At 32.2% G+C, this 27,743-nt stretch overlaps 4 protein-coding genes, 2 long non-coding RNA genes and 1 other non-coding gene across 9 annotated transcripts; 4 read left to right on the plus strand and 3 right to left on the minus strand.

The window, feature by feature from the left end:
- Positions 1 to 42: 42 nt before the first annotated feature.
- Positions 43 to 927, plus strand: LOC123889764. The gene is made up of 4 exons (XR_006802637.1): positions 43 to 303; positions 396 to 442; positions 524 to 576; positions 681 to 927. It is a non-coding gene; the product is annotated as an uncharacterized LOC123889764 (long non-coding RNA).
- A 1,590-nt stretch (positions 928 to 2,517) lies between these two features.
- On the plus strand, positions 2,518 to 5,994 carry LOC123893233. 3 transcript variants are annotated; one of them, XR_006803374.1, is made up of 4 exons: positions 2,525 to 2,804; positions 3,547 to 3,605; positions 3,691 to 3,849; positions 3,921 to 5,318. It is a non-coding gene; the product is annotated as an uncharacterized LOC123893233 (long non-coding RNA). The 3 variants fall into 3 exon arrangements; XR_006803372.1 differs by lacking the exon at positions 3,921 to 5,318 and adding an exon at positions 5,701 to 5,994 and having other exon boundaries at positions 2,528 to 2,804; XR_006803373.1 differs by having other exon boundaries at positions 2,518 to 2,804; positions 3,691 to 5,318.
- A 1,867-nt stretch (positions 5,995 to 7,861) lies between these two features.
- LOC123893043 (protein RESISTANCE TO PHYTOPHTHORA 1, chloroplastic) lies at positions 7,862 to 10,357 on the minus strand. The gene is made up of 4 exons (XM_045942963.1): positions 9,931 to 10,357; positions 9,347 to 9,557; positions 8,518 to 8,687; positions 7,862 to 8,361 (listed from the first exon to the last, which is right to left on the minus strand). The coding sequence occupies exons 1-4, from the start codon at positions 10,180 to 10,182 to the stop codon at positions 8,335 to 8,337; spliced, it is 660 nt and encodes a 219-aa protein (XP_045798919.1). The 5' UTR covers positions 10,183 to 10,357; the 3' UTR covers positions 7,862 to 8,334.
- A 35-nt stretch (positions 10,358 to 10,392) lies between these two features.
- TRNAS-UGA lies at positions 10,393 to 10,474 on the plus strand. The gene has a single exon. It is a non-coding gene; the product is annotated as a tRNA-Ser (tRNA).
- Positions 10,475 to 12,172: 1,698 nt separating this feature from the next.
- LOC123888839 (probable indole-3-acetic acid-amido synthetase GH3.6) lies at positions 12,173 to 14,588 on the plus strand. Its single transcript, XM_045938033.1, has 3 exons — positions 12,173 to 12,640; positions 12,774 to 12,881; positions 12,989 to 14,588. The coding sequence occupies exons 1-3, from the start codon at positions 12,354 to 12,356 to the stop codon at positions 14,328 to 14,330; spliced, it is 1,737 nt and encodes a 578-aa protein (XP_045793989.1). The 5' UTR covers positions 12,173 to 12,353; the 3' UTR covers positions 14,331 to 14,588.
- On the minus strand, positions 14,443 to 18,221 carry LOC123888840 (sugar transporter ERD6-like 7). Its single transcript, XM_045938034.1, has 18 exons — positions 17,914 to 18,221; positions 17,757 to 17,819; positions 17,340 to 17,429; positions 17,166 to 17,225; positions 17,016 to 17,081; positions 16,835 to 16,900; positions 16,653 to 16,728; positions 16,506 to 16,570; positions 16,351 to 16,443; positions 16,181 to 16,261; positions 15,926 to 16,010; positions 15,722 to 15,765; positions 15,571 to 15,633; positions 15,415 to 15,474; positions 15,278 to 15,331; positions 15,107 to 15,166; positions 14,907 to 15,021; positions 14,443 to 14,773 (listed from the first exon to the last, which is right to left on the minus strand). The coding sequence occupies exons 1-18, from the start codon at positions 18,082 to 18,084 to the stop codon at positions 14,658 to 14,660; spliced, it is 1,428 nt and encodes a 475-aa protein (XP_045793990.1). The 5' UTR covers positions 18,085 to 18,221; the 3' UTR covers positions 14,443 to 14,657.
- Positions 18,222 to 24,343: 6,122 nt separating this feature from the next.
- LOC123890624 (probable LRR receptor-like serine/threonine-protein kinase RKF3) lies at positions 24,344 to 27,042 on the minus strand. Its single transcript, XM_045940264.1, has one exon. The coding sequence runs from the start codon at positions 26,918 to 26,920 to the stop codon at positions 24,971 to 24,973; it is 1,950 nt and encodes a 649-aa protein (XP_045796220.1). The 5' UTR covers positions 26,921 to 27,042; the 3' UTR covers positions 24,344 to 24,970.
- Between the last annotated feature and the right edge of the window lie 701 nt (positions 27,043 to 27,743).

A 27,743-nucleotide genomic window follows, 5' to 3' on the forward strand; every position in this document is an offset into this window, starting at 1 on the left:
AAGCCCAATCTATTCGGCCCAAACAAAACAAAATTGCTGCTGCACAATCATCTTGAACAGTCGCCTTCTTTCTCAGCTTTGTAACAGGTTTGGATACCTTTTTTTAGCAAACACTTTGGCTTTCATTATTTCTCAAACAAATAAACATCCCTCTCTTCATCTCTGTTCACATCACAATTTGAAAGAAAACACAACTCATTTCCCCCACTTCCAGAACTCAATTCAAATTTTGAATCCTACTTCTATCTCTCTTTTTTCGGACTCTCTCTCTCCCTCTGCTATTCTTCTTTCTCAAATTTAATGGTTGGGATATGCTTCTTCAGCTTTGTCACCCTTCCTTATTTCATGATTTCATTTCATATTCTGATTTTTTTTTAATGTTATTGTTTGTTCAGACTTACAAACCCAGGGACGACAAAGATCGATGAAGCAGAGCACACATGTATTATTTTTCTTGGCTTTGGATTTCATGGGTTTCACACCATTGTTCTGTTTAATGAGTTCTATGTTTTCTTTGGTCAAGTGATATGCAGGTATCTCATAAAGGAATGTTCAAAGGGCTTCTCAAAAAGCAAGGTATGTGAAACCAATGAAGATATAATTGAAATTCCTTCCTTATTTCATGATTTCATTTCATATTCTAATTTTTTTATTTTTTTCGAATGTTATTGTTTGTTCAGGTTCACAAAATTACGGTTTGATGTGTAAGTTTTCAGAGATTAAATAGGTCAGGACTTTATATCCAATACCAAGTAATTAGTGCACATAATGTGCCATATACAAGCAGAAAAGCTCGACACGAGCTTGATATTGTACCAGTTCTCCAACTACAAGGAAACTCTAGAGTTTGTGGAAGATTAGCTAAAGCCTGAGTGCAACTAGGATAGACACAATTTCTATTGTATATTCATGATATATTTATCTCAATTTCTATTGTATCATGTACTATTAAAGTATGTACACTGCATTTTTTTTTGTATATTGTCTCAACTTATATATTACTAATTAAATAGAGATTAAGCACATTCTATTGGTGTTGCCTTATTTTCACCCTTTCCTTTATAGTGCACGATTCAAAATCACTCAATAAAGTTTAATCAATGGAGACTATTGTTCACTTTTTGTCACTATTTATTGTTCAATTCTTATAACGCGGGAGATTATAGTATAGACTATTGATATTGTTGGTGTAAGCCCTAGAGGCCAATTATTTATGATTGCATGATACTTGTATTGAATAATTCATTTATTAAATAAAGGCTCTTCTTTATTATGTTTATGTGTTAAAGTAATAAAGTCCCTAGAATAATTAGTTCATTAAGTGGAACGTTAAGTATGACTTAATCGTGAGAATCCATTAAACATAAGAACACTATTCTTGAAGCATCCGTAGTCAAGCTTTAAAGTGAAATGGGATAACATTAAAGCATAGAGGCTATTATGTTGGTAGACTGATGGTCACATCTCACGGATCATAGATAAAGAGTTATCAAGTCTTCACATAGATATAAATGTTAAGGGTAACATTTATATCGGATTGACCCACCGTGAGAATACTACATAGTGTGTTATGAAATGTCATAAGATATTCTCATAGTGATAAGTGGTGTATTCCACCCTTCGACCTGAAATCACTATGTACCCTAGATGTAGGAGTGTATTACCTTGTTGCCATTCAAACGTTATCCGTAACAAGATGACTATAAAGTTGGTTGATGGGTATTCCACGAATCATGCTGAGGGACATGAGTGACCTAGATGGAATTTGCCCCTCCTACATTACAGGAGATATGTCTATGGGCCCAATATTGAACTTAGCAAGGGTGACATACTATGTCTTGTGTTCAATATAGACATAAGGGTAAAAGGGTAATTATACACAAGATATTTATCACGGAAAGGTTTGTCAGATCACGTGACATTCTTGTGACTTGGGTAGTAGTAATGTGTTGCTAGATACCGCTCACTGTTTATAATATTGAGATTAATATTATTGCCAACGTCATAGGAACCTACAGGGTCACACACATAAGGACAGTTAATGACGGGAGAAATAAGTATGACTTATTAGTGGGGTGCGATTAGTAACAGTAGGTTATTGGGCTTGCGAAGTCCAGTAACCACTTTGGCCTGAAGACAACATAAGAAGCTCTATAAATAGAGCCTTATGCAATTCAGTCTGGTGTTACACACATAATCCGAATTTTAGAGAAACCCTAAAATTCTCTAAAACCCTAACCGCACTAAATCTCCCTCTACCGTCGTCTTGCAGCTAGCACTAAGAGGTGAACGGAAACTGTTCGTGTGGACCGGCTAGAGGTGCTGCGATCGTGCGGTGCTTGTGATCAATTCAGAATCGAGGAATTGTTCTTCAAAGGTAATAACCGAAACCCTGATCATGTCCATTCGCAAGGATCCATCGAAGGAAAATTTTAATTTCCGCTGCGTTTTACACTCTATTTTAAATACGATTTTCCTTCAGATATTATATATAAATAAATCATGTAAGTAATTTGTAGGTAATTTGATGTTTTAGAAACTGAAAGTTACCTCATTTTTAAGTTTTTGCAAAGTATTGAATAGGAAAAGAAAGCTCTCATTGATTGGAATGTTTTAATGTCTTTTATATGTTGAATTGAAAGTTTTTCTATTATGATTATCTTGCTTTCTCATGGTATTATTAGAAATTGCTCAGATTCTATTTTTCCCAATGCTTATATAGTGAAGCAGAATTTCTCATAGCAGTTTTTCTAATTATGTCAGGTGGATCATTTGGGAGCAAGACTGAAATGTTTGGTGAACAAGTAAGTTGAATGGATTTTATATGATGTCTTGATGCAAAAGATATGTGCTCATATTTATGATTCATCTCTGTTCTTGATCAAATGATACTCTTATGTTTCTAATGTAGCGACAATTTTCTTATTATATTTTCCTTATGATATGGTTGTATTATATGTTAATTATTGTTTGTCTAATTGTGTTATGGTGTTGTTTGATTCTGGTGTTATGAAGCACGCTACATTTAGTAGTTCTCTCCTTCTCCTCCTCACCATTACATGTCTGTGTGTATGATTTCACTTTGAACTTGGATAATTAAACTGAAAACTTTACCTGACTACTACTTCTTTATTCATTGTATAGTTAATAGTTAAAATTTTTGTCACTCTTTATTGTTCAATTCTTATAACACGGGAGGCTATAATATAGACTATTGATATTATATATAAATAAATCATATAAGTAATTTGTTCCCCATGCTGACAATATTGATAAATGAAATCTCATAATATTTCATTAAGCTTTTTTTACTTCATTTAAGGAGTCATTCAAATGATGATGTTGAATTAGTTTGTAAATTAGCTATTTTTAGATGTGTTGAAAGTTTACTCTTTGAGATCAATGTTTCTTTACAATAGGTAGACTCTATCATACTACCAAATGTTTGCTTTTGTTTTTAAGACATAAAATCAACATTAAATACTCTTTTGCAGTGTGTTTTTTTCCCACTCTTTTTGCAACCATGGTTGATTCTTATTTTGACAGGTTGAAGGATGTAGATGTAGTGCACTTAGATTTGAAGTTCAGCAAAAACTCTTTTAGAGGTCTGCAACTTAACTAATGTTATTGTTATATTGAGCTGTTTTGTACTATGCAATATACTAAACGTTTTAGATTTCTAATTTATAGGATCCAATGTCCAAGTTTGATGTTGCGGTTGATAATGGTACCAAGGCTCAAGAGAGTGATGGCTGCCAAATTTCCACTCTGAATGAAAACAAGAGTCCAGCTAAGAGAATTTCTTCAAGTGACACCATCAACGGCAATGAGACTCGAGCTCTTTCAAAGGTTTGCAACTTAACTAATGTTATTATTCTATTAAGTTGTTGTATAGTTATGTAATACACTAAACATTTTAGATTTTCGCTTGACATGACATAATGCCCAAGTTTGATGATGTGGAGTCTGCAATTGGTACCAAGGCAGTTTAGTTCGAGACAAATTATTAACGTTTTAGTTCAATTTTGCTGAATAGTTATGACATATTTTCATACATCTTTGGGACAATGAAGTTTTATTCGCCGGTTGTTTTGTTTGCAAACAGTAAACTTACCACTTTATAAGTAATTTGATGTTTTAGAAACTGAAAGTTAGCTCATTTTTAAGTATTTGGTATCTTCACTAAAAGTTTTTATGTAGCTCTATTTGAAGAATCCTTTGATATTTCATATGTAGCTCTATTTGAAGAATCTGAGTTATTATCCTTTTACTAATCTAATTAATTGGACTATTATTTTTTGAAGGATTTATTGCCTAATTCTATAATTTATTAATTCCTAATCAGTAACTTTATTTTTGGTTTGTTTTCGTTACATCTGTCAGACAATGTTCTTCTTTGCGTTGGTTTGTTTTATGTGGAATTTTCAGTCACTCATCATGTAACTTTGTGAAAGATTTTGTTTGTTCATATTTACATTTATCTATCTTTGGTACTTTAATTCATGTCATTTGATTCAACCATTTATTTTGGACTTATATGAGTCATGTAACTTGCTTATTGTTGACCTTTTTTTCTTCTTAATTGGAAGCAATTGGAATGAACCGTCATAAAGATAGAGAAGTTCAAAATGATTTTTTAACTATATTAGCACATGCCTGGGTTTTGAAATAGAAATTGTTTGATATTATTGGTTAAGTGGTAGTTACGATTCAATTCTATTTCTTTTCTTTGTTGTTCTATTTTGAGTCATGGGGTTCATATTTTTTAATTAAATATATGATGTGAAATGGATCCATATTTTTTTAAAAGGAACCTGAATTCAAATATTTCCAGCCACCACAGTATAGTTTATTAGCACTATGCATGAAAAGTAACTTAGAGGAAGAGAGCATTGAGGGATGAGAAGAATAAAAAAGAATCGTAAAACTGATTCATAGTATACGGAGGATCATTTAATATGTGTGTGTGGAGAGATTATTATGTAATGGTTTAAAATTTTAATTTGGAGTTAGACAAAAATTATGTATTTTAGTGCTTTTAAGAAAACTATGATTTATTATGTACAAAAAATTAGCATATTTAAGTTAGAGACTATTTGTGGTACATGTAAGGGAACGAAAAATTCATTGGTAGTATAGTGTAAACATTCACGTTGAAAAAGAACAAAGAGTTGTAGGCAGTACATGTGTTATCATGATTTGGCTTCTATTCTACTTTAATGCATAAGGACAACTAATTTTTAATGCAAATTGAATTGAATATGATATAAATGTCTGATTACTTATGGATGCTGAAGGGAATGAATTTCGAGTTATCTTAATCTATGAAAACAGATTTTGTAGAAGGAATTCTAAGTTTTAAAAGTGAAAGTTGTTAAAGGTGTGTAGAATGTTTTTTTGTTACTTCTGTTATTTATTTGTCATTATAGTGTGGTCATAGTTTTTATTTGAAAAATACATGTTATTCATATATTATTAGAATGACTCAAGTGCTCAAATTACATGGTTTAATTATCTTTTGACGAAGCATTTTTTAGATTTTAACTATATTTGTCTCTCATTTATATTGTCTTCTTCATAGTTTTTATTAGGAATTTATTTCTTATTCATTTATGTATAACTAAATCTTCAAACTATCTCATTAGAAATTAGAATGACCTAAGTGTTTAAAATACATGATTTGGTTATCTTTTGTTGTAGCATTCTCTAAATTTCAACTACCTTGCAACGATCAGGATGACTCGAGTATTCAAACTACATGAAGAATACAAAAGGGAATGTCATTGATACAAATATTGTAACTACATTTCCTGCTACAATATTGTGTTTTTTTTTTGTTCGATTTGAAATGGTAGAAAATTTTAGGAAGAAAACTAATATTTGACTTTTTAAGTTGAAGCCTTAATTTTTGTTCCATTATAAATGACAAAATTTCGTTTGCAATACAACAAAATGGAAAATACTACAAAGTATAATATTATTATTATTATTATTGCTTTCGCAATTATTCTTTATTTACTCATTTTCTAATAATTTGTTTGGTAGTTTATTAGCTCATATAAAGAAATTTTACGGAGATTATCCATATAAATATATGGGTTTTGTAAGATGAACTAATAAAATATTCTCTCGGTTGTGCCACCCAAACATCAAATATTTCGTTGAGTTGTGCCATCAAAACATCTTCAAGAATTAGGAATGAGAGGTATATATCTGCTGGATGGTTTGAATTTGTTCAAATGCTAACATACAACCTGGTGCAAGAGTTCGGTTTATTGTCTCAGATCCGCGATTTTTTTAATGTTGTTATCATTAATCAACATCAATAATTGTCTTCTTCAAAAACAATTATGTTTGACGTGTTGTAGTTTATTATGGTTTTCTGCTTGAACTCTATTTACATTAATTATCTTAATGATACTTTTAAGTTTTTTTTTTGAAGCAAAGTTATTGTTTGTTTGTTGGTTTAGATTTTAACTAATAACAACAATTATATTATTATATGTCTTTTTTATATGGTTGTGTTATGTTAACAACCAATTGTCTAAATGCTATATTTAATCAGATGAAACAATCATCCTCGCCCGTGCGTTGCACGGGTTCCTAACTAGTTTTAATACATTTAGAGATTAATGTAATGGCGAGTAATTTGGTATACTAACAAAATTTATATGCATTTTGACTTTTTGCTTAGACAAGAGGAAGTAAGGTGTAATGTTCAAAATTGAGGGGATTCAATTTGGGAAAATTATGAAATATTAGGTGAAAACTTTTTTTTAGCCCATCCAAATTGGCACTAGAGAGAATCGAACCTCAGACCTCAAGAGAAGCATACTCCCAGGTCTCAAGTCAATACCAATGCACCAACCCAAGTGAGTTATATTAGGTGTAAACTTGAAACTTTTTTATTAAAATTATTATTTTTTATTTAAATTTTATTTTTTGAAATAAAATCATTGATTTAATTAACATCTTTTATTCCATTGATCAACACATGTGTTATGGTTGTGGATGTTGAAAAAGAGAGCGAAGGAAGTTTACACAAAAGGTGGAAGTGTGGATGAGAGTGCAGAAGCTAAAGAGGATATATCACTTCGATTCTTTGCCTCCTTTTCTTCTTGTTTTGGCTGTGGAGATAAAGGGTGGAATCAACATGGTTTAGGAGGGGACAATATTGAAGGTAAATTACATCCAGCTCCTGTTAGTTTGCTTCATTGGAGTAGGAAAGGTAAACTTTGGTTGAGGCTAGATTCAAGGAACCCTTGTGGTGTTGATCATCTTTGGGCACCTTACGATCTTTATCGCCCAACCTCTCATTACTTTGAAGGTTGAAAATGATAGTAGAAACTTTGAACATTGTGTAGCAACCGTAGAGCCGTTGAATTTAAGACAAAGAAACTTTGAACTTAGATCAAACAGTCTAGTAGTCGCCGAAGGTTCCTAGCCAAGAATGACACAAGAAATTGTCAGGTTTCATTCAAGGAACCTGAGAAGGCCAAGATAACATAAATGGAACAATGTCACTTACGGTGTTTCTCCTTTTTCTTGGTGTTTTGGGTAAGAAAAAATGGTATGCTGTTTGTGCATATCAATTATAGACTGCCACTTACCAGAGGGATGGGACTGACCATACTCCAATGTTCTTTAGCCATGATGATACCTATGAACATCATCATGTTTTAAACAGCCTGATAAATTTTGTAGGCAGTGGGGGAAGTTTCTCCCTTCATGTCCATCACTCATGTCTCTCATTTTTTCATCTCCCCCTTTCTATCTTTCATCTCTCTTCTTTACACTAATCTCGCACTGGCAAAATATTAAGCAATGATTCAATATTTAAATGACAAATGAAACAGCGATGCAATACTAACGCTAGATACGTTTTACTTACCATTCATTCAACATAAACAGTAAGATAAAATTGTCATCTCAATTTTAATTTTCATCTAGTCAAAGCAAATAAGCTACTGCCGTCAGAAAATTACACTCCATACAGTGATACAGATCATATGTGCTATTAACAATCACTATATTGCATTTCATCTTTGGGAGGTTGTTGATCAAACTCAGTATAACAAAAATGCAAAACTTTTATAAGCATTTTCTTCATTCAATATAACGAAAAATGCAACAATGACATATAGCTCCCCTAATAGATGCAAAAGCACCTGGAATTTCCGCGCAGAATTCTTCCATCCTTGTGTTGAGGACTGTCATTTATGAAATGCTAGAAGAAATGTTGCATCTCATTTTCTCTGTCCTATATAATTGAGATCTATGAGAAAGTCAAGAGCCAACTTGTCTTGAAAGCGGTTAACCACCAAGTTGGGCTGACTAGTCCGATTTCTGGAGCCATCCAAGCTGCGAAAAAAAATAAGATATTGGCAAATCTTGATAACTAGACTCCAAATTAAATTAAATCTCACTTTTTTAGTACAAAGTAACACATTTAAACAATTGATGATTGAAATATTTTAATTTAGACTATAGAAATAAATCCTTAGAAATCATATGTACCTTCCATGCATACATTCCAAAGAAAGCTATTATATCTGCCGACCAAACAACGGCAAAGGACTTCACAAAGAATGGGATTGCAACATTGAGCAATGGAACTAGGAGGAAAAGATAGTTGAGAGCCTCTTTCTCATTCTTTGAGCAATCTCGAGCTCGTAATGAAGGAATTGCTGCATACATATAAATTAATAGAATTAATCATATAACTTATTTTATTACACTAACTACAGAATCATAGCAATCAGGACACATATAAGATCTTGCATGAAGGAACTACTATCAATTACATCTGATTTCAAAAGCATTAACATTATTTATTGGAAAAAAACAAAGTCAACTCTTACTCATCGGCTAGAACATAGAGATAAGGCGTATATAGAGCATGTAAGTCCAGATAATCGTCATCTTATAAACCAATTTTGTTGATATCACTATCCTAGAGACTATCCTTGATCTGCGAATGGTTCGCCCTTGGCAACTACTAAAGTCTAACAGTGGTTAAATATTAGGTCTAAAATCTAAATACAACTTATAAATTCTAGACAATCTTCACTTAAAAGTCGATTTTGTGGGGTTAAGATAGACACAAATGCGTCAAAACCTAATATTATTTCTCACAAATGAATCATATTTTCAAAAGGTTGTGAAATTTTAAATACTGATGAACCAAACATTCTACAGAATGATAACTAGTAAAGCATGAACTAGCAAACAAGCAGTTGTTCATTCATGCAACTTACTGAAAACATCCAAATGGACCATAGAAGCACTTGTTCATTTATGCAACTTACAAAATTAAGATTAAAAAATTGGTAGATTTTGAACTTACTGAACATCCAAATGGACCACATTCCCATCAATCTCCAAATATCAGGTTGGTCTGAAGGGAAAATGAGATTAAAGGACAAAGCTCCACCCAACAACATTGATACATAAGCTTGAACCTCAAAAACAGTATACAAAGTACTTCCAGGTACTGCAGGGTTTTTCGATGCCGTTGAAGCCCTTGGTGCAAATGTTGCAGCTGTCTTCTGAGCAACCTATCAAATTCCAAAAACAAACATTTCAAAAACAAAAATCACCCTTTATCTCTATCTTTCTAACACCTTCCTTTTTTTGGTTGTAAACTAAAACCAGGTATCTCTCCGCACAACTACAAAAACTAATCCCTCGAGTCTTGTGAGACCCAAATGGCTGACAAACTTTTCTCATGAGTTTTTCTCTATCTTTCTAGAACCTTTCTTTACTCTTAAGCAACATATTAACAACAACAGAAACCTTTATTAACTGAACTAATCAATTTTTAGTAAAGTTAGGATTTTTACAAAATTGGCATCCTTAAAATTTGATTTAAATTGAAAATTGAATGATTATTTATCAAAGGGTGATGAGAAATGTGAACTATGAACTAACCCTTTTAAGCTCTTTGTCAATTGGAGTAGAAAAAGTAGTGGAAGTGATTCCTTCATCATTGGTGTTAGGTTCAACCACTTTTATTTCCTCTGTAAATTCTTCATTGGAAGTGGCACATGCAATAGGATAAGGTGAACGCTTAATAGTTGAAATGAACCTTGGAAGGTTAGTGTTGTTGGTTAGAACAGGAGAGAGTAAAGGGTAGGGTACCCTACAAAGATAATGGTTTGAAAAATGGATTAAAGTGTTCATTTTTTTGGTTTTGGGAGGGTGGTTTTTGGAAGTTAAGTTGTCATCGGAAAGTGGAAGATGATGAGGAGAAGATGGAAGATAAGGAATGTGCGGTGGAGTTACTAGGAACGCCGCAATGATGTGTCTAAATGACAACGTTAAGGAAACACCTTCAATTCTTAGACTTTGTTAAGTATAATTATGAACGAATGTGTTCTGAATACATCATATGTCGATATGTCCGAGTGGTTAAGGAGACAGACTTGAAATCTGTTGGGCTTCGCCCGCGCAGGTTCGAACCCTGCTGTCGACGAATTTTCATTTATTATTTTTTTTTTGACTTGGCCCAAAAAGTTTTAGAAAAATGAAATCATGTTTTTATTTTAAGGGCTATTTTTTTTTTCGAATGAATTAAGGGATGATTTTTTTAGGGGTTAAAAATTTATTTAATCCAAAAAAAAAAACTTACTGTAGTTCATTAATTATTTATGTATCCGGGAAATGAATAAAATAAATAATTTTAGAATTCTGGGGACAAAGATTGAATGACAAACAACAAACTGAATTTCAATTAATTTGTGGAAAATCTTTAAAATATCATTTAGATCATGAATCAAGTGAAACCTACCTGCTTTGAGCTATGAAACCAGTGACGGATCCAAAAAATTTAATAAGTGGGGTCAAAATTATAACATAAAAAAATATAAATTGTTATTTATATAATTATAACATTTTCTTATACAAAATTACTTATTTTGGTTTCTTAGTCGATGCTTTTAAGATACTCATTAACATTATAAATTAGTCTTATTAATTTTATATTTATTGCAGTGTACTAAATTGATTATATAAAAACGATAATACCATATATGTGAGGTCACATTGCATAAATAATACTAATATTAACCAAAAATATAATAGGCAAGTGGGGTCGGCTGACCCCATTGCCCCCACACTAAATCCGTGCCTGTATGAAACATTCTAACTGATTCAAGCTTTTTCTTAACCGCTATGAACTTCGAACTAGGCGTTTCTGGATGGATTTCCTTATTTTGTTTTCAATGAATTTTAGTTTCTGAAAGTGTTTTGAAGCTTTTAGATGAAATGACTTGAAGTTTTACGAAGGTTTGTGAATTTTTTATGAAATTTTGGATGTGAAATTAAAATAAATTGACGTGACACATGACTGGGTAAGTCATCCCATGTGATTGTCCACGTGTGTTTTCCGTTTGACACGTGTCAAAATCTAACGGTGTTAGTAAAAAAATTAACTGAAGTGACTAACTTAGTAAATGGAAGAAAAGATAAGAGACCAATTTAAAACTTTTAAAATATAAGGGACCAACTTGAAACCTAAAATAAAGATAAGGGACCATATATGAATTAAACCTATTTTTTAGGTTCATTGTATATTTAATAAATCTAACCTATGACCAAATGCTTTGTGGGAACATTTCGGGCAAATATGTTATTACAACACATATCAACCAACTAATTTATCTCTAAATGAGGTTGTTTGTATTATGGATCAATGAAAATCTTCACTATAATCGAGTTAGGTCTCTTTTTAACAGGTATGTTTGTTTTGAAAATTTCCATCCCATGTGAAGTGATAACTTGAAAAGGGTCTTCACTGAAATAGTACGTATTTTTGTGATGGTTCTTTTTTATAATATAGCGTTATTTAGCGGTGTATCCCGCCCCTATGTGTATGTACATACATATATATCCGTGATCATGACGGAGATATTGCATTTAATATGCAAATGTTAGAATTCAAACCTCGGTAATCCTTTTTTTTTTACTCAATCGGTACTCCCACTTATTTGCATTAAAATGTGAAATTGTTTTTATTTTTTTTACATTTAAAATGTGAAATTCTAAATAATAAACAACTTGACAAAAAAAAAAAAACTTTCCATTTTCTAATAATAAATATTTACTGTACAAGTGTTACTGTGTTCCACCGACCAAAAAGTCAAAAACAATGTTGCAAACAAACTAGAATACTACTATCCTATTGAGTCATTAACAAGTGACAACCAGCTGCAATATAATCCCAAAAGGCAATGAATATTTCTTCATGATCACCAATAAAGAGTTTGTATTGTGATCTTGAATGTGAAACACATATATCATAGATCAAATAAACAAGGACAACAACATTAAGAAGTGATTCCCTATCTCATCCCATGATGACAGACGAGGAACTGTTACAGAAGATAGAAGAGTTGACCAACAACACCAAACATCATCAATTGGAAACTCTTAACTCAATTCTTCATCATAATTGTTCTGTTAACTATCTTCAACCTTTTTTTAATAACAACAAAAGTGTTGATGTTGATCCTTCCACTTTCACACGCCTTGTTCCTTTGTCTTCCTATGAAGATTACGTTGACTTTATTCACCAGATGGCTGATGATGGAAATCATGATCCTCTTCTCTCTGTTGATCCTCTTCTCTGTTTTTTCTATAGGTTTGTCCCTTTTTAACTCTTCTTCATATAATACTCTCTCTGATAGTTTTTTATAACAGACAATTTACTTTCGATTTATTGATGATTTATTCTGATGTGATCGACCACTTATGTGTGACTTTGTCTTTTGCAGCTCGGGAACTACTTCCATGAAACCAAAACTGATCCCTTACTTTGATTCAACCCTTTCCAAAGCTGCCTCATTTGTTGGTCACCGGGGCAGTATCGCGGTTCTTCAAAGGTAAACTAAGCTATTCAAAATAATTTTAGACTAAGCTATTCAAATTTTGAAATATCTTATGTTTTTTAACAGTATAGTATGAGTTTAAACTTGAAACCTCAATGCAGGTTGTTTCCTCCAAGGCCTAATATCAACAAAATCCTATGGTTTCTCTATGCTGACAAAATTACAACTACAACTAAAAGTGGCATAAAAGTTATGGCAGCTTCTTCATACCCTTTACAAAGTGGTAAGGTAACTTCTCAACAACTTGCAATGTTCTCTAGTCCCCTTGAAGTCATTCTTGGATCAAATGTTGAGCATCAAATGTATTGTCACATTCTATGTGGTCTTAGGAATCTTGATATTATAGATGGAATTAATGCTCCATATGCCATAGGTTTGGTTAAAGTATTTAGTTTTTTCGAGTCGAAATGGGAGCAGCTATGTGATGATCTTGATTGTGGTTTTCCAAGTCATGAGATATCAGATAAGGGAATGAGGGAAGATGTGATAAAAACTATTGGTGGTCCTCAGCATGAATTGTCGAATAGAATAAGATTAGTTTGTGAAGGTAAAAATTGGGGCGGGATTGTACGCAGATTGTTTCCGAATGTTCGGTTTATTAAATGTGTTACGACCGGAAGCATGAAGCAGTACTATCAAAAACTTAAGTTTTATGCAGGAGAAGATGTACCTATTCTTGGAGGAGATTACTTTGCTTCAGAGTGTTGTGTAGGTTTAAATTTAGACATAACGCAACCGCCTGAAACAACGCGGTTTGTAATGCTTCCTACCTTCGCCTACTTTGAGTTTCTTCCATTTCAGATGAATGAGAATGAGAAAGATGTTGTTGAACAAACAGTGGACCTTACCGGGGTTGAAGTTGGGAAGATGTATGAAGTGGTTGTAACTACTTACCGAGGATTTTATCGATACAAATTAGGCGATATAGTTAGAGTTGTTGGTTTTCATAATTCATCGCCTGAGGTCGAATTTGTGATGAGAGCGCCGAAATCTTCAGCCGAGATTCTCACCGAAAAAGACTTGTTTACAGCAGTTGAAAATTTTCAACTTGCACTTAGAAGTACTATGGGAATTGACTCCATTGAGATTGTTGAGTTTGCAAATTTCTTGGATCAAGAATCGACTCCGAAGCAGTTAAAGGTATTTATAGAAGTCAAAGAGGAATCTAAGTTTTTGGAGGAAAGAGTTAAATTGTTTAAAACTTGTATTTCCTCTCTTGAGAGTGGTTTAGGAGCATTGTACAAGGTGCAGAGAGATAAAGGTCATATAGGGAATTTAATGATAGGCATCCTAAGACATGGAGCTTTTAATCAGTTATCTGATTTGGCTATTAAGAATGGTACATCAGCTAGTCAATATAAGCCACCTAAGATTATAAGGAATCATGAAGTTGTCAATTTCTTGGAAAAATTAGCTTTTGTTACAGTATCAATGGATGACTAAGATAATATTCTCCCCCTAGAGAAAATTTTGTAATTTTTTTCCATCTGCTACTTAAGTAGCGAACGTGGTAAAAGTGTTCGCTACTTCAGATAATATTCTACATTTGTTCTTCTTGTGGCTAAATTTACCTTGTAATATTTTCAAATGAAATATAATAGTTCCTTTGGAGTATATTTCATGAATCAATGACATCAAGACAAATAATAGTGAATTCAATCATCAAATATAGAAGTAAATAGACTATAAAAAATATGGCTAGTGACAATGATTCAATCATCAACTTGCATTCTTTGTTTGTTCCACCAAACACTGCAAATCGCAAACTTCCTACGCGTTAATGGCTGCCTGTAATTGTTCAAGGCTTTTACCTTTGGTTTCTGGTACTACTAAAACTATAAATAATATAGCTAGCGCGTTGATTGCAGCATAAAGAACGAAGGTACCTGAAAATCATAAATACAAGTAAAGTTCTATGTTCTATAGGTTTCTTGAACAAAAATGAAAGAATTGTTATCTTATAATAAAGTAGATCATTACTCCTTTAAATGAAATAAATATGAAAAATAATGTATTTACCATAAGAGCTCCAACTCATGAGAAAGTTGAAAGTATAGGAGCATAACCATGCGCCAAACCAGTTCACTAATGTCGCTAGGCTTCCTGCTTGCCCTTTAATATTGACAGGAAATATCTGCAAATCGACGTTACATTTATGCTTCCGGTCTTGTTCTCATCTTATACCTCAAAAACTAAAAGCGGAAGAGAAGGGAGCGTACCTCGGACATCACAACCCATGGAATTGCTCCCATTCCGATTGAAAATGATCCTATGTAGACCTAATATCAGAAGTAGAAAGAGTAATGTCACATGGAGAATGAATTCAGATTTATATGATACAATAAAAAATTAAAAAATCAACGACCATAGAGTAGTAGGCGTAGCCATACCAGTATGCCGGTTAAGGCAAGTGCCGGGACTGCTTCCACAGCCACATCATGAACCTGTTACTCACACAAGGATATTAATTTTATATAAACCTAAGGATTAAGAATTTGAAGGTATAACGTCCTTAGTTCGGATGTACCTTAAGATAGAAGGCAACTGCTGTAAATATACAACCTGCAACTAGTCCTGATCCAGATACCTAAATGAAACAAAGAAATAGCACTAAAAATGTCATACATGACGAGGATAAGTAAATGAAAGTTTGAAGATAAGCTGTTTTGTGCTTTGATTTTACCAAAAGTAAGGGCTTCCTGCCGGCTTTATCTATGAGGGCTGCTCCAACACCTGTGATCACAATCTGCGAAATTAAAAAACACGATTGAGTTGGTTTGAGGGAAACAAAAATCAGATTTTCCAAGAACTATTGGTAAGTTAAAAATAAGAACCTGAAGGATAGCATAAATTATACTCCCTGTCGTAGAAGGAAATCCTATGACAAAATACACAAATACACCAGAACAGAAAAAAAATCTGAGTTCTTCATGAAAGCTTATTCATTCTAGTTTTAAGACATGCTTTCAATGGGAACTATAGGTTATATGCAAAATACTGGTATGTAAGAAAATACGACGATGTCGCACTTTCAGTACCTGCTAGATCAAAAATACTGCTAGTATAAAAGCAAACTCCATTGATTCCACCAAGTTGCTGGCAAACCATAAGCCCTATTCCAATCTGATCATGAGTAGTTAAAATTTAGCTATCTGTATGCGTTTTCGGTGTACTTGCTTGGATTGAAGGAAAATCGAAAGATGAAAGTTTTTGAATAGAAATCACTTCAGATTTGCTCAATATAACAACAATAACATGAGAAGGTGAAAAATAAACTATCATTTTTAACCAACCGTGAGTGAGCGCAAATATCTTCTTTGAAACAAATCCAGCATTTTCGGTTTTGCGAGCTGTTCTAAACTTGTTATATAATCCTGTTTAGCAGTGACAGATACACCAGCTTAATTGCATTATATTTGAAGGCAAAGTCACAGAATTATATTCAACACTAAGATATAGTAACCTGAATTTCTTCTGCCTCTTGAGAGATATCAGTGTCTTTTCCGCGAAGTATTTGCAATGCTGCTACAAAATCTTTTGTGCGTCCTCGCTTTGCCTGCAATCATTATTTGGTTGGTAATTTGGCACTCTTGATGTTGTGTTAAATTTATTACTTACCAGCCATCTCGGAGACTCTGGAATGAAGAACAGACCCAAAAGCAACACAGCGGTGGGAATAAGGCCTGCAATACCAAACACTTATAAGAAAACTTCAAAGAAAAGTTCGAATTAATTTATAATGCTCAAATTTCGAAGAAAACTTGCCGATTATAGCTAAAGCCCTCCATGAAAGTACTGTTCCAATTATGAATGATACAGATACTGCAGTAACAATCATAAACTACAAAAGAAGAAAAAACTTATATGTCATTGCTACCTTCATTGCAAACACTTATATATTAGCTATAATCAACATCATGAAGTTACAATATGTAGAAAAGATATACCTGATTTAATGTAGTAAGGGCTCCTCGAAGTTCTTTTGGCGCAATTTCTGCTACGAAGACAGGAACCTTACATAATAATACATCAAATATAAAGTCACACTTTAATAACTTAAACATATGCTAGTTTCTCAAATTGAAATTTTTAAGAATTTTTCATGGAACAACTTGAACTAAAACCAACCACAAATGAAAAAACTCCCATTCCATATCCTGTTGCTAATCTACCAATATCCAAAGGCACTGGACCCTATATAAGAGAAAAAATAAGTTCAATTAATCCTTGGAGAACATTTAATTCAAAATAAAATCACATAAGTTTTGCAGTAAGAACCTCAGAAAAGTAAATAACAAGCCACCCTGCGATACAGAATGCGCTCGACACTCTCATTGCCTGCATATAAATATTCCAAAACCAATTTATTTACCTTGAACACACCAAATAATAATAATTAACAATTTGGAAGTTAATCACAAAAAACCATCATCATTTTCCTGAAATTATTACCCCCTTTCGTCCTACAAAATCAGCAATAGGCCCACTTGTTATTGCGCCAATCATCGCACCAAAAGTCAAGATGGAGCCAAATAAAGAGTACTGCAGACATTCAATCCGTTAAAGAGCAAAGTAAATTACATCAAATCCAGGTGTATAATTTTCCAACTGATCATCAAGTAGAAGTTATACAAACTTTTGAGTACATAATCAAATCAAAAGTTTGTTAAATCAAAAATGTGCTGTCAATGTTTATGTGAAATTTCTTTAGATCACAAGTATTCAACTTAATTTTGATATTTCAGTCTTTATACTTTAAGAACACCATTATTAATCATTTTCAGTCCATTTTCTATGTTTTCATTAATCCTAAGAACTAGTATTATGCAGTTAAATCAAATTTTGAATAACTACAATTGGTTAAGTTACCTCTGCCAAAGACAGATTAAGATCCTTCCTGATAGCATCTTGAGTTGGAGATGAATATCCAGCCTGAAAAAACAATTTCACAGGGAAAACCATAATTTATAAAACTCTTAGTCAATTAAACTACCACAAGCAAACAAGAATTTAAAAAAGAGCTTACACAAGCACCAAATTCATAAGAACCACAAACAGCAATGAATGTGGTGAAATAAACCATCCATGGATGATGATGTTGTTCTACTTTGCTTGCATGTATCAATGGTTCTGTTATTCCTCCTTTGATCTGCTTACCACCACCCTCAACATCATCCTCTTTGATTTCCATCTTCATTTCAACCTGTGTTTGTGTGTATAATCTTAGCTCCTAGGTAGTAGTAGACTAGTAATATACTAGCTAGTTACTTGGTGATAATGATAACTATGATAGTGACTATGTCTGTATAGCAAATATCCAAGTGACTCAAATGCAAGAAGATTTGAAAAAATATGGAGATTTTTTAAAAAAAGTTTAACTAGGCCTCCTACATTTATTTTAAGTTTCAATTTGGTATCTTGCGTTTAAAACGTATCAATTTGGTCTCTTACATTTTCATTAGGTTTCAATTTAGTCATTCCCATTAATTTATCACTAACACTGTTTGAACTATACACGTGTGTCAGTGTGTTCAAGTATCCATGTATCTGTCCACAAATGCAAATTGGTTGTCACATGAGACAAAATTGACGAAAATGACTAATGTAAACGGTTAAAACGTAAGAGATCAAATCGATAAATTTTAAACGTAAGAGATTAAAAGAAAATTATATTTCAAATTAAAATACTTGGAGTAGTATTATTATACATTTTAGTAATAGTATAAACAACCACTAGCTAGTAGCTTGGAATAAACGTGACACTTACCATTCAAATTGAATGACACACATAGCTAGCTGGCAATTTTGGTCGCATTCGTTATAAGTTTGCTCAACTAGATCTTATGTCTCTTGAATTTCATTGGACAAGGAACTAACATAGGACAAATTAAATACATGGTCCATGATGGCCATTTCTTAGAGTCTATTTAAAGATATTTGTACAGAATACGCATTTGAATTTTATGTAGTATTCTTCTTTTGACCAGTACTGTCACATGATGAGATGTTTGCGTTATCTACCACCGACTCCTTCGTACTACAATATATGTCACTTTGAGAAAAAAAATTGTACCATAATATATGTCGTTTTATATTATCATTGAAACATTTAATGTTATTTTTCATATTATACCCTTAACTATTTGTTACTCTCTCTTCTTTCAATTCTTCAATTTATTTTTTTCATACCATAAATGAAGGACAATTTTGTAAATCAACTCATAATATCTCTTTTCCATACAACATTAATTACCTTTCTTAATATGTGTAAAAGTGTCAAAGCGACATATATTGTGGTACGGAGGGAGTACTACTATTGAATACATAAGCAACAACAGGACTATTTAGGAGGAAATGGATTCCCTGCAGTCACTATTTTACTGCAGGTAAATCTCAGCCATCCATATTTAAAGTTGGACCACCAAAATTTAAATTTAAAGGTTTATAATGCATGACTGCACAACTGCATGGTAATTTGAATGCATGGAATCCAGATCCGGCTATATGCATCGATAACTTTTAGGTTTATAACCAACAATGAATGAAGTGGTTCTTGTGCATAAAAATATTTGGTTGAAAAGAGAGAATCAACTTTATATGATGTACGTACAAGTTTTTTAACGAAAATTAATCATTTAAGTGATGATTTTTTTTTATAAGGATGATATCACAATAGAATTTCCATTTAGATGTATAAATGACTTTCAAGTGTATAAATGACTTTCAAAAAAAAAAAAAAAAATTCCCATTTAGGTGTATAAATGACTTTCAAGTGTATACATGATGCATTATCATCCTATAATTTTGTTAATGTTAATATACTAAACATTCAATTTTTTCAATTCATCACCTCAAATTTTATTTTTTACTAAATAGTAAATAAATCTCACCAATAACTATATCAAATTTCAAATTTCACTGAATAGGATATGAAATGAGTAATTAAATTGGAATCTACATTGTGATATTCTTAGATCATTTTCGATAGAGAAACCTTAATCCATGTAGCCAACAAGTATTCTCATTGGAGAGAAATTTAAAGTAGTGCTTATTATAGAGAAGAGTGCTACTTCAAGGGAAACGGATCCAGTCTCATCATTTCATATGTACGTAGTCAAGTTGTAGTCGTTCAATCAGAGTCGTCCGATCAATATCAGACGGCTCAGATTTTAACCCAATTTTAATATTTTAAAATATTTTTTTTATCTTAAATTACAAACTATCTGATCTTAATCGACAACTGCAGCAAATTTAGGTCCCTACTTCAAGCTCTTCTCTCTCTACGAGTCCTACTCCTCTTTAATATTAAAATAAAATCAAAACCATAGATATGTTTAAATTATGGCACAAAAACTTCTATTAATATAGTTAGGTGTGGATCCTCTCCCATAAAAAGTCTATAGTTTAATCTCAACCATTTATTATTTGTTGTTGTAGTTGGTTATGTAATAAAAACAATATATCGAATGGTGAGGATACACAATGGATTGTTTGCAGTTTCACTGGAGAGGATATCTAAAGATATCTGCCCGTTAGTCGAGACATATATTGCAGATATGATAAAATGAATGTTATCGTAGTTAACTTGAAAAATGCATGTTAATATGATATGTTGATGATAGAGGGTTGAAGATGAGTAGAGCAAAAACATCACAAATTAAGAAGTACATATCCAATTTATTGTTGGAAGAAAATAACTTCAAATAGAGCTTCAAAAAGAATTTCTTAGAATAACCCTCAAAGCTCATCCAAGGCTCAAAAATAAAGACAAAATTAGGCTTATGCTTAACACAGTCTCTTCAATGCCAACCTTGTAGAGGGGTTGGCAAGGCCTCTTGCATTCTAATAAAGGCAATTTATTTGACAAGGTCTCTATGATATGTTATATGGGAGAGGAGAGGATCCTCTCCGGTGAACTTTTCACTGGATGAGGTCCGGTGTCCATCTAAACCATTCATTTCTTTATTTATTTAAATTTAAAGCTGATGTAATAAAAATGAATGGTATGGATTTCACCGTCACATAATGTGATTGGAGAGAAGCCGATCCCATGTTATATAGATCATATGTATTAATAAATTTTGGGACCAAATACTTCTTGTTTCTTCTTTGAGACTTAGAAATTAAACAGCCACTTAAAAAATTCACCTTCCACATTCTCATTATTTGTATAATATTCTCATAGTGTAATTCATTCTCCACCAAATTGGCCCAATTTGTATTGACCTTGTGCAAGTCATGTTGGATAATGTTTGGAATTCTTTCAACTATTGACATTCATCAAAACAATATATATATATATATATATATATATATATATATATATATATATATATATATATATATATATATATATATATATATATATATATATATATATATATATATATATATATATATATATATATATATATATATATATATATATATATATATATATATATTTCACAATTCTAAAACACTCACAACCTGGGTTAATATGGAGTATCTTGAGCGTGATCATCAACATGTTCATGCTCCACATTTTCCTGATTACCAGGATCATGCTCATCATTATCCTGATTAGCTTGATTGAAAATCTTCAATGTGATACTCATTTTGCATCCTATATAAATTTAGTCTTCTCTATAGGGATTACCCTCACTTTACATGAGATTGCTCGGGAATATAAGGACCCGTTTGGTGCACAGGATAAAAGACAGGATATGATAACTGTATCATATCCTGTTTCAGTCCAGTGTTTGGTGACATAGCAGGATATGATAAGTTAATCCTGTAGCTTACCATATCCTGTCTCTCTAGTTAAAATTCTTATCCTGAATTTGAGCTGGGTTACCAACAGGATAGAATTTTTTTTTTTTACTGATTTATTCTATAAAATATATTTTAAAATAAAAAAAAATTAATAAAATATAGATAATAAAATAATTTGATAGTAAATTAATAATAAAATAATTAATTTTTAAATATAAATGTGATTTTCTCACAAGGGTAATTTTGTAATTTACATAATCTAAAAAAATCAAAATTATACTAAAATTACAATATTTTAAAGTAAACTAATTATTAAAAAATCGTAAAATATGGATATTTATTAATTTAAATTTTATAAGAAATTAAATATAATTATTTTGCAATGGTATTTTTATTATTTACGTATGAGATATATCTTATATTTATTTAGCTTATCTAACATGTATATATCATTGGGTTATTTATTTGATCATGATTCATATAAAAAATTAAACTTTATTATTTTCTCACGTTTTTTATTTAAAACTATATAAATTTATTTGATTACTTATTTATATTTTTTATTTAAAAAATTCAAAGTATTACAAAATAATTTTAAAAAAATAACAATTGATTTACAAGGGTAATTTTGTCATTTAAATATTTTATATATCTTATCATATTATTATGAGCAAATATGTATTAAAAACATGATATAATAGTTATCATGTTTGTTATCCTGTGTGCACCAAACACAAGATAGGATAACTGAGGATAACTGTTATCCTGCTGATATCATATCATATCCTTATCCTGTATTATATCCTATCCTATCTGCTATAAATTTTTCTCGGTATATAGTTTTGTAAGTTTAATCAACTAATTTATCTGCTATAAATTTTTATTGACTATATATTTATCTGTTATAATAAGTTAGTTTATCAATTACACGCTATTTCTTTTTATAAAACAAAGTTTAAATAGTTTAAATTTGATACTGGCATAGTGACCACCATTCAATGGAAATCCATTCATTTTGCATGTAGATTTATTTTGTAATTGTCTTTTAAAAATAATTGTCGAATACGGACATGGATTCGGTGCATTCAAAAGATGGTGTAGTTGGTTCGATGTTAATTGGACTTTTCAAATTTTATCTTAAAATTTTATATTAAACTTAAATAAAAAATTGTACTAAGATCTAAACCATTTAGGGTGTGTTTGGTAAGTCCAATAAGCTAGCTTATAGCTTATTGGACTGGCTTATAAGCTTGTTTGAAAAAAATAAAAGTGTTTGGTAAAAAGTTTTTATCACGAGCTTATAGCTTGTTTTGAGATGCTATTTCAAGTAGCGTTTGAGCTTACTTATAGCTTTTTACAATTTTTTTTCTTCCATTTTTAACCTTTAATTTAATTATATTATTTTTTATAAAATAAAAAACTACCCATTAAAACAAAAACTACCCACTACATATAAATGTCCTTTTATGTCTTTATATATTTATCAATCATTTAAAAAGCTAATTTTACCAAACACTTTAATTTTAATCAGCTAACTTTTCAGCTATCAACTAGCTTTTCGACGATCAGCTAGCTTATCAGCTATAAGCTTATAGCTTAATTTTACCAAGCATCATATAGTTCTAAGTTGTTGACTACGGTTGTGTCAAAAAAAAATAGTTGACTACGGTGACTGGATACGATTTCGAGTGCACTTAATCCAATTCGTAATGAATACTCTATTCTGATTTTGCCAGTTTACACTAACAATGCATTATTTTTTTTCCAGATATAGTTTAATCAATACAGTACTTCTATAATTATCACGTCTGTGTACAAAGATCTATCCAATTTAGTATAACGCATTAATTTATGTTAACACCAATTATAATCACATTAATTTATGTTAACACCAATTATAATCAATCCTAATCCTAATACAGTACTTCTATAATTATCACGTCTGTGTACAAAGATCTATCCAATTTAGTATAACGCATTAATTTATGTTAACACCAATTATAATCACATTAATTTATGTTAACACCAATTATAATCAATCCTAATCCTAATAATCTAACAACGGAATAAGGACCGGAGGAAGTACTAATACGTAGTAATGTTATTAAATTCTTGCCACGCCAATGATGTTTGGAGAGGTCAAGTTCCATTATTATACAAAAAAAGAAAACAGTTGGACAATTAATCAGGAATAAGAATAATCCAACCCATCATCAAACGTAGACTGCCTGGATTAACCCATAATTATTAAATTTCCTTAGATCATCTCCAATGGTGTAGTACCTATTAGGTACTCATGGTACTTATTAGTTACTACCATTGGAGCACAACACATTTTAGTACCTAATAGGTACCACTTATAATATAAGAACTCTCTCTCCTTTTTATGGGACCCACTTTATTTAATATATTCAAAAAAATTAATTTGGCAATATTATTTTAAATTAAATTTCAAATTTTAATGATGTGAAGTTATTGATGGGATCCATTTTAGAATTTTTTAAGAAATGCTCCATTGGAGGGGTTGAGTACCTATTAGGTACTATTATTAAAAAAATAATAAATTGATGATGTGTCTATGTGGGACCATTTAAGTACTAAAAAATGAAGTGCTCCATTGTGGATGCTCTTAGATACAGTACTACTAACTAATGTAGTATTTTTTATTTTTTTAATTTAGTTGTGAACTCAAAACATTTTTATATTTTAGTTTCTTTTTTTACACTTACTTAAGTAGAAAAAAAAAGACCATTCTCTTTTTTTTTTCTTCTTTTCTCAAGTTTATAATAATAAAGGACAAACAGAGTAACATTACATTTTTTTTTTGGTTACACAACATGACATTTTAACAGTAAGTTTATTATTTTTATACTTATTAGTTTTGCTTATATTATACCAAGCATATATACATGACATTTTAACACTAAGCTTTGCGGCAGGATTGGTGTCTCTCAAATTAATAGTAGTTATTTTAGCCTGATACTAAATTTTCAAAACAAAAAAAGTACAGTACCGCCCCTAAATTGACGTCAGCAACAATCCTTGAATTCATGAGATGAGACGGCATAATATGCCAAACCTTGTTACTGGTCATATTTGACAAGAACAAGTGTCATCTGATGTGATTTCAATATAAGCAAAACTTGATAATCTTCTATTGCCATTAAATAAGCTCTACAAAAATAGTGAAAACCAAATTTTGTACATCATTTTAAGGCTTTACAGTAGAAAAACACTTCAGAAAACATACAATCTAAAATCTAAATATACAAACAAATCAAGCTGATACATACATACCAGTGGAATACAATCTAAATATTTCCTCAATCTCAATCTTTGCTTACAGACCCGCGTTCCGAGTTTCCTTCCTCTTCCTTAAAATTAGAAGGACGTTTTGAGTTTCCTTCCTCTTCGTTACAAGTAGAAGCGCGACGACTTTGTTGCAATGTATATGCTTGATAACCAGTGGGACTGCAGAGCTGACCCGAGTTATTGCTCGCAGATTTCTCAATATCAAGTCTCCCTGAAATAAAAGGGATTGGCCTTTCGACTACCGAGGGCAATGCTTCATCATCTGTTTCCAGCATTTTAACAACCTGATCCATTGTTGGCCTCGCATATAGCTGTGGATGAGAACATAAAACAGCAACCAACACATATTTCTCGAGAATTTCTGGTGTACCAGGTTCTGGCATACCATCTTCAACAACATCCAAAGCCCTATTATTTCTAACCAATGACCAAGCCAAGTCACTAAAAGCAGAGGGTTGACCATCCTCATTCGTTTCAAGCGCCTTTCTTCCGCTCAAAAGCTCGAGAAGCAAAACACCGAAACTAAACACATCACTCCTCTCTGTCAACTGTCCATACAAAGCATACTCAGGAGCAACATACCCCATAGTTCCAGCTACCCTAGTACTCATATGAGTCATTCCCTCCGGATTAAACTTCGCCAATCCAAAATCCGCTACCTTAGCCTCAAACTTCTCATCCAAGAGTATATTACTCGCTTTAATATCCCTATGAATGATCGACGGTTGAGCACCATAATGCAAATAAGCTAAACCCCTAGCCGTACCAAGAGCAATCTTCTGACGCATCGGCCAACTCAATTTCTTCTTCGACGAACCAAATAAATGATCATAAAGACTCCCATTCTCCATCAAATCAGTAACAATAATCCTCTGATGACCTTCTAAATTAGTAGTAGCAGTACAATAACCTCTTAAAGCAACAAGATTAACATGTCTAACACTAGCAATAACTTGAACTTCATGAGTAAAACTTTCATCACCAGCAACAGAACAATTCTTAAACCTTTTCAATGCAACTTCTGTTCCATCAGATAACAAACCTTTATAAACATTTCCATAACCACCACTTCCAATTATATTATCCCTAGAAAAATTCCTAGTTGCTTTCTTAATCTCATCAAAACTAAACCTAATCAAAGTAGTACTTTGATTCATCGAATCCAAACCCGAATTCAAACCTATAACAATCTCAGTTCTACCATTCTTACCTTTCTCTTTGGCAATTTTTCTCCGTTTAAGAAAAATCCAAATTCCACAAAACAATAACAATCCTAAAAATAGAAAAACCGTTACAAGAACAATAACAGTAGTTTTATGCTTACTGCTAGAACCCGAAGAATCCGGAGTGAAATCAAGACCGAACAAACACTTAGCAGTACCGGTGTTAGTTGGACCAAACTCAACAGAAAGTGAAGCGGAGTAAATCGCGGTATAAGATCTACAATCAGCGACGGTACCGGGAGTTGCTCCGGTGAGAGATGAAAGTGCTTCTGAGCGTTTGGATGTGCAAAGAGCACAAGGAGTATTGTTATCAAGAGAAGTGTTACAGTTTAATTGAAGAGATTGAAGTTGAGGTAAAGAGACTTGATTTTCGAATTGTTGTTTTGTTGTGATGTTCATGCAACCTTGTGAGATCCATGAAGTTTGAAAACCGCAAGAACGACGAATATCGAAATTAGGTTGAAATTCGTTTATGAATGATTGGAATGAAGTCCAGCATGATTCGGCGGTGTTGGGAGGTGGAACGAAGAGGCCGGTGCGGTGGAGGTAATCGGATTGGACTAGATTGATTGCTTGTGTGATGTAATGGCACTGTTTTCCAGGGTCGATTGGTGGGAGTGTTCCGTCGCCGATGTGGCGGAGGATGGTTATGTTTAGAGGACATGCTGTTGTGGCGGAGATGGAAAAGGAGGGGAAATTGAGGAGAAGGAAAAGGAGAGGAAGGAGATAGGAGAGAAATGACATTTAGATGGAAGAAAAGTTGAAATGGATATGGAAAGGGTTGGTGAGACTGAGAGATAGAGGTTTGATGAGTTTTTTTAGCATTAGGAAGGGAAAGAGAGAGAGAGAGAGAGAGACAAAAAGGAATATGCAATTTTTTAAGTCTTTTGACTGTGGTTAAGTTTGTTGTTGCTGTCTTGTTATTTTTTCCGGTTTAATCTGGTTTAGGGTTACTTCTAGTATCAAGTAATTTCAGCCCCTCCTGATCGTAGTTGTGGGGATCAAACTGTGATTCTCCCTACTAAGTTCAGCGTCAATCACCGGTAAACCAACTAATGATTGATTTTTGTCTTGTTATCTTTGCTTAGTGCTCAATATTCACCCACCAAATAATTGTGTTTTTGATTACTCCCATAAGGTAAGTGGATGTTCAATTCAGAGTGTTCTTATTGGTGAGTTACCGACAGAAAGTAAAATGTGTTTATTGGTGCATTAGAGAGTAATATATACTGGATTTAGATTTGGATTCGGCCTAAACTCAACTACATTCAAGCAAATTAAAATGTGACATTTATGTATGTTGTAAAGACTAAAATACCATAAATCACTAGATTTTGGATTCGATTCCTAGTTTATTGTAAACCCAAAAGAAGATTAAAATATCCTAAAATTTTGTCTAAATTTAGGAAATTGTGATTTAGAATCCAAATTCATGTATACTTGTCCCGTCAAAATAACTCGATTAGTATGAATATTGTATGTAGTATTAAAGCAGGGGCAATTCGCAATTCCACCGCCCAATAAGCTCGGGCACTTGTTTAGGCTCTCTTAAAAGTTTTGGTATTTT

The sequence above is a fragment of the Trifolium pratense genome, linkage group LG6 (assembly GCF_020283565.1).
Source record: "Trifolium pratense cultivar HEN17-A07 linkage group LG6, ARS_RC_1.1, whole genome shotgun sequence".
Taxonomy (NCBI): Eukaryota; Viridiplantae; Streptophyta; class Magnoliopsida; order Fabales; family Fabaceae; genus Trifolium; species Trifolium pratense.

Coding starts and splice junctions, on each gene's coding strand:
- LOC123893043 (XM_045942963.1), bottom strand. CDS start 10,182: ATGAACACTTTAATCCATTTTTCAAACCATTATCTTTGTAGGGTACCC. Junction 9,558..9,930: donor TTGACAAAGAGCTTAAAAGG/GTTAGTTCATAG, acceptor GGAATTTGATAG/GTTGCTCAGAAGACAGCTGC. Junction 8,688..9,346: donor GTGGTCCATTTGGATGTTCA/GTAAGTTCAAAA, acceptor ATATGTATGCAG/CAATTCCTTCATTACGAGCT.
- LOC123890624 (XM_045940264.1), bottom strand. CDS start 26,920: ATGTCATTTCTCTCCTATCTCCTTCCTCTCCTTTTCCTTCTCCTCAAT.
- LOC123888840 (XM_045938034.1), bottom strand. CDS start 18,084: ATGAAGATGGAAATCAAAGAGGATGATGTTGAGGGTGGTGGTAAGCAG. Junction 17,226..17,339: donor ATTTTGTAGGACGAAAGGGG/GTAATAATTTCA, acceptor ATTTATATGCAG/GCAATGAGAGTGTCGAGCGC. Junction 16,011..16,180: donor GATATTTGCGCTCACTCACG/GTTGGTTAAAAA, acceptor ACTCATGATCAG/ATTGGAATAGGGCTTATGGT.
- LOC123888839 (XM_045938033.1), top strand. CDS start 12,354: ATGATGACAGACGAGGAACTGTTACAGAAGATAGAAGAGTTGACCAAC. Junction 12,641..12,773: donor CTTCTCTGTTTTTTCTATAG/GTTTGTCCCTTT, acceptor TGTCTTTTGCAG/CTCGGGAACTACTTCCATGA. Junction 12,882..12,988: donor AGTATCGCGGTTCTTCAAAG/GTAAACTAAGCT, acceptor ACCTCAATGCAG/GTTGTTTCCTCCAAGGCCTA.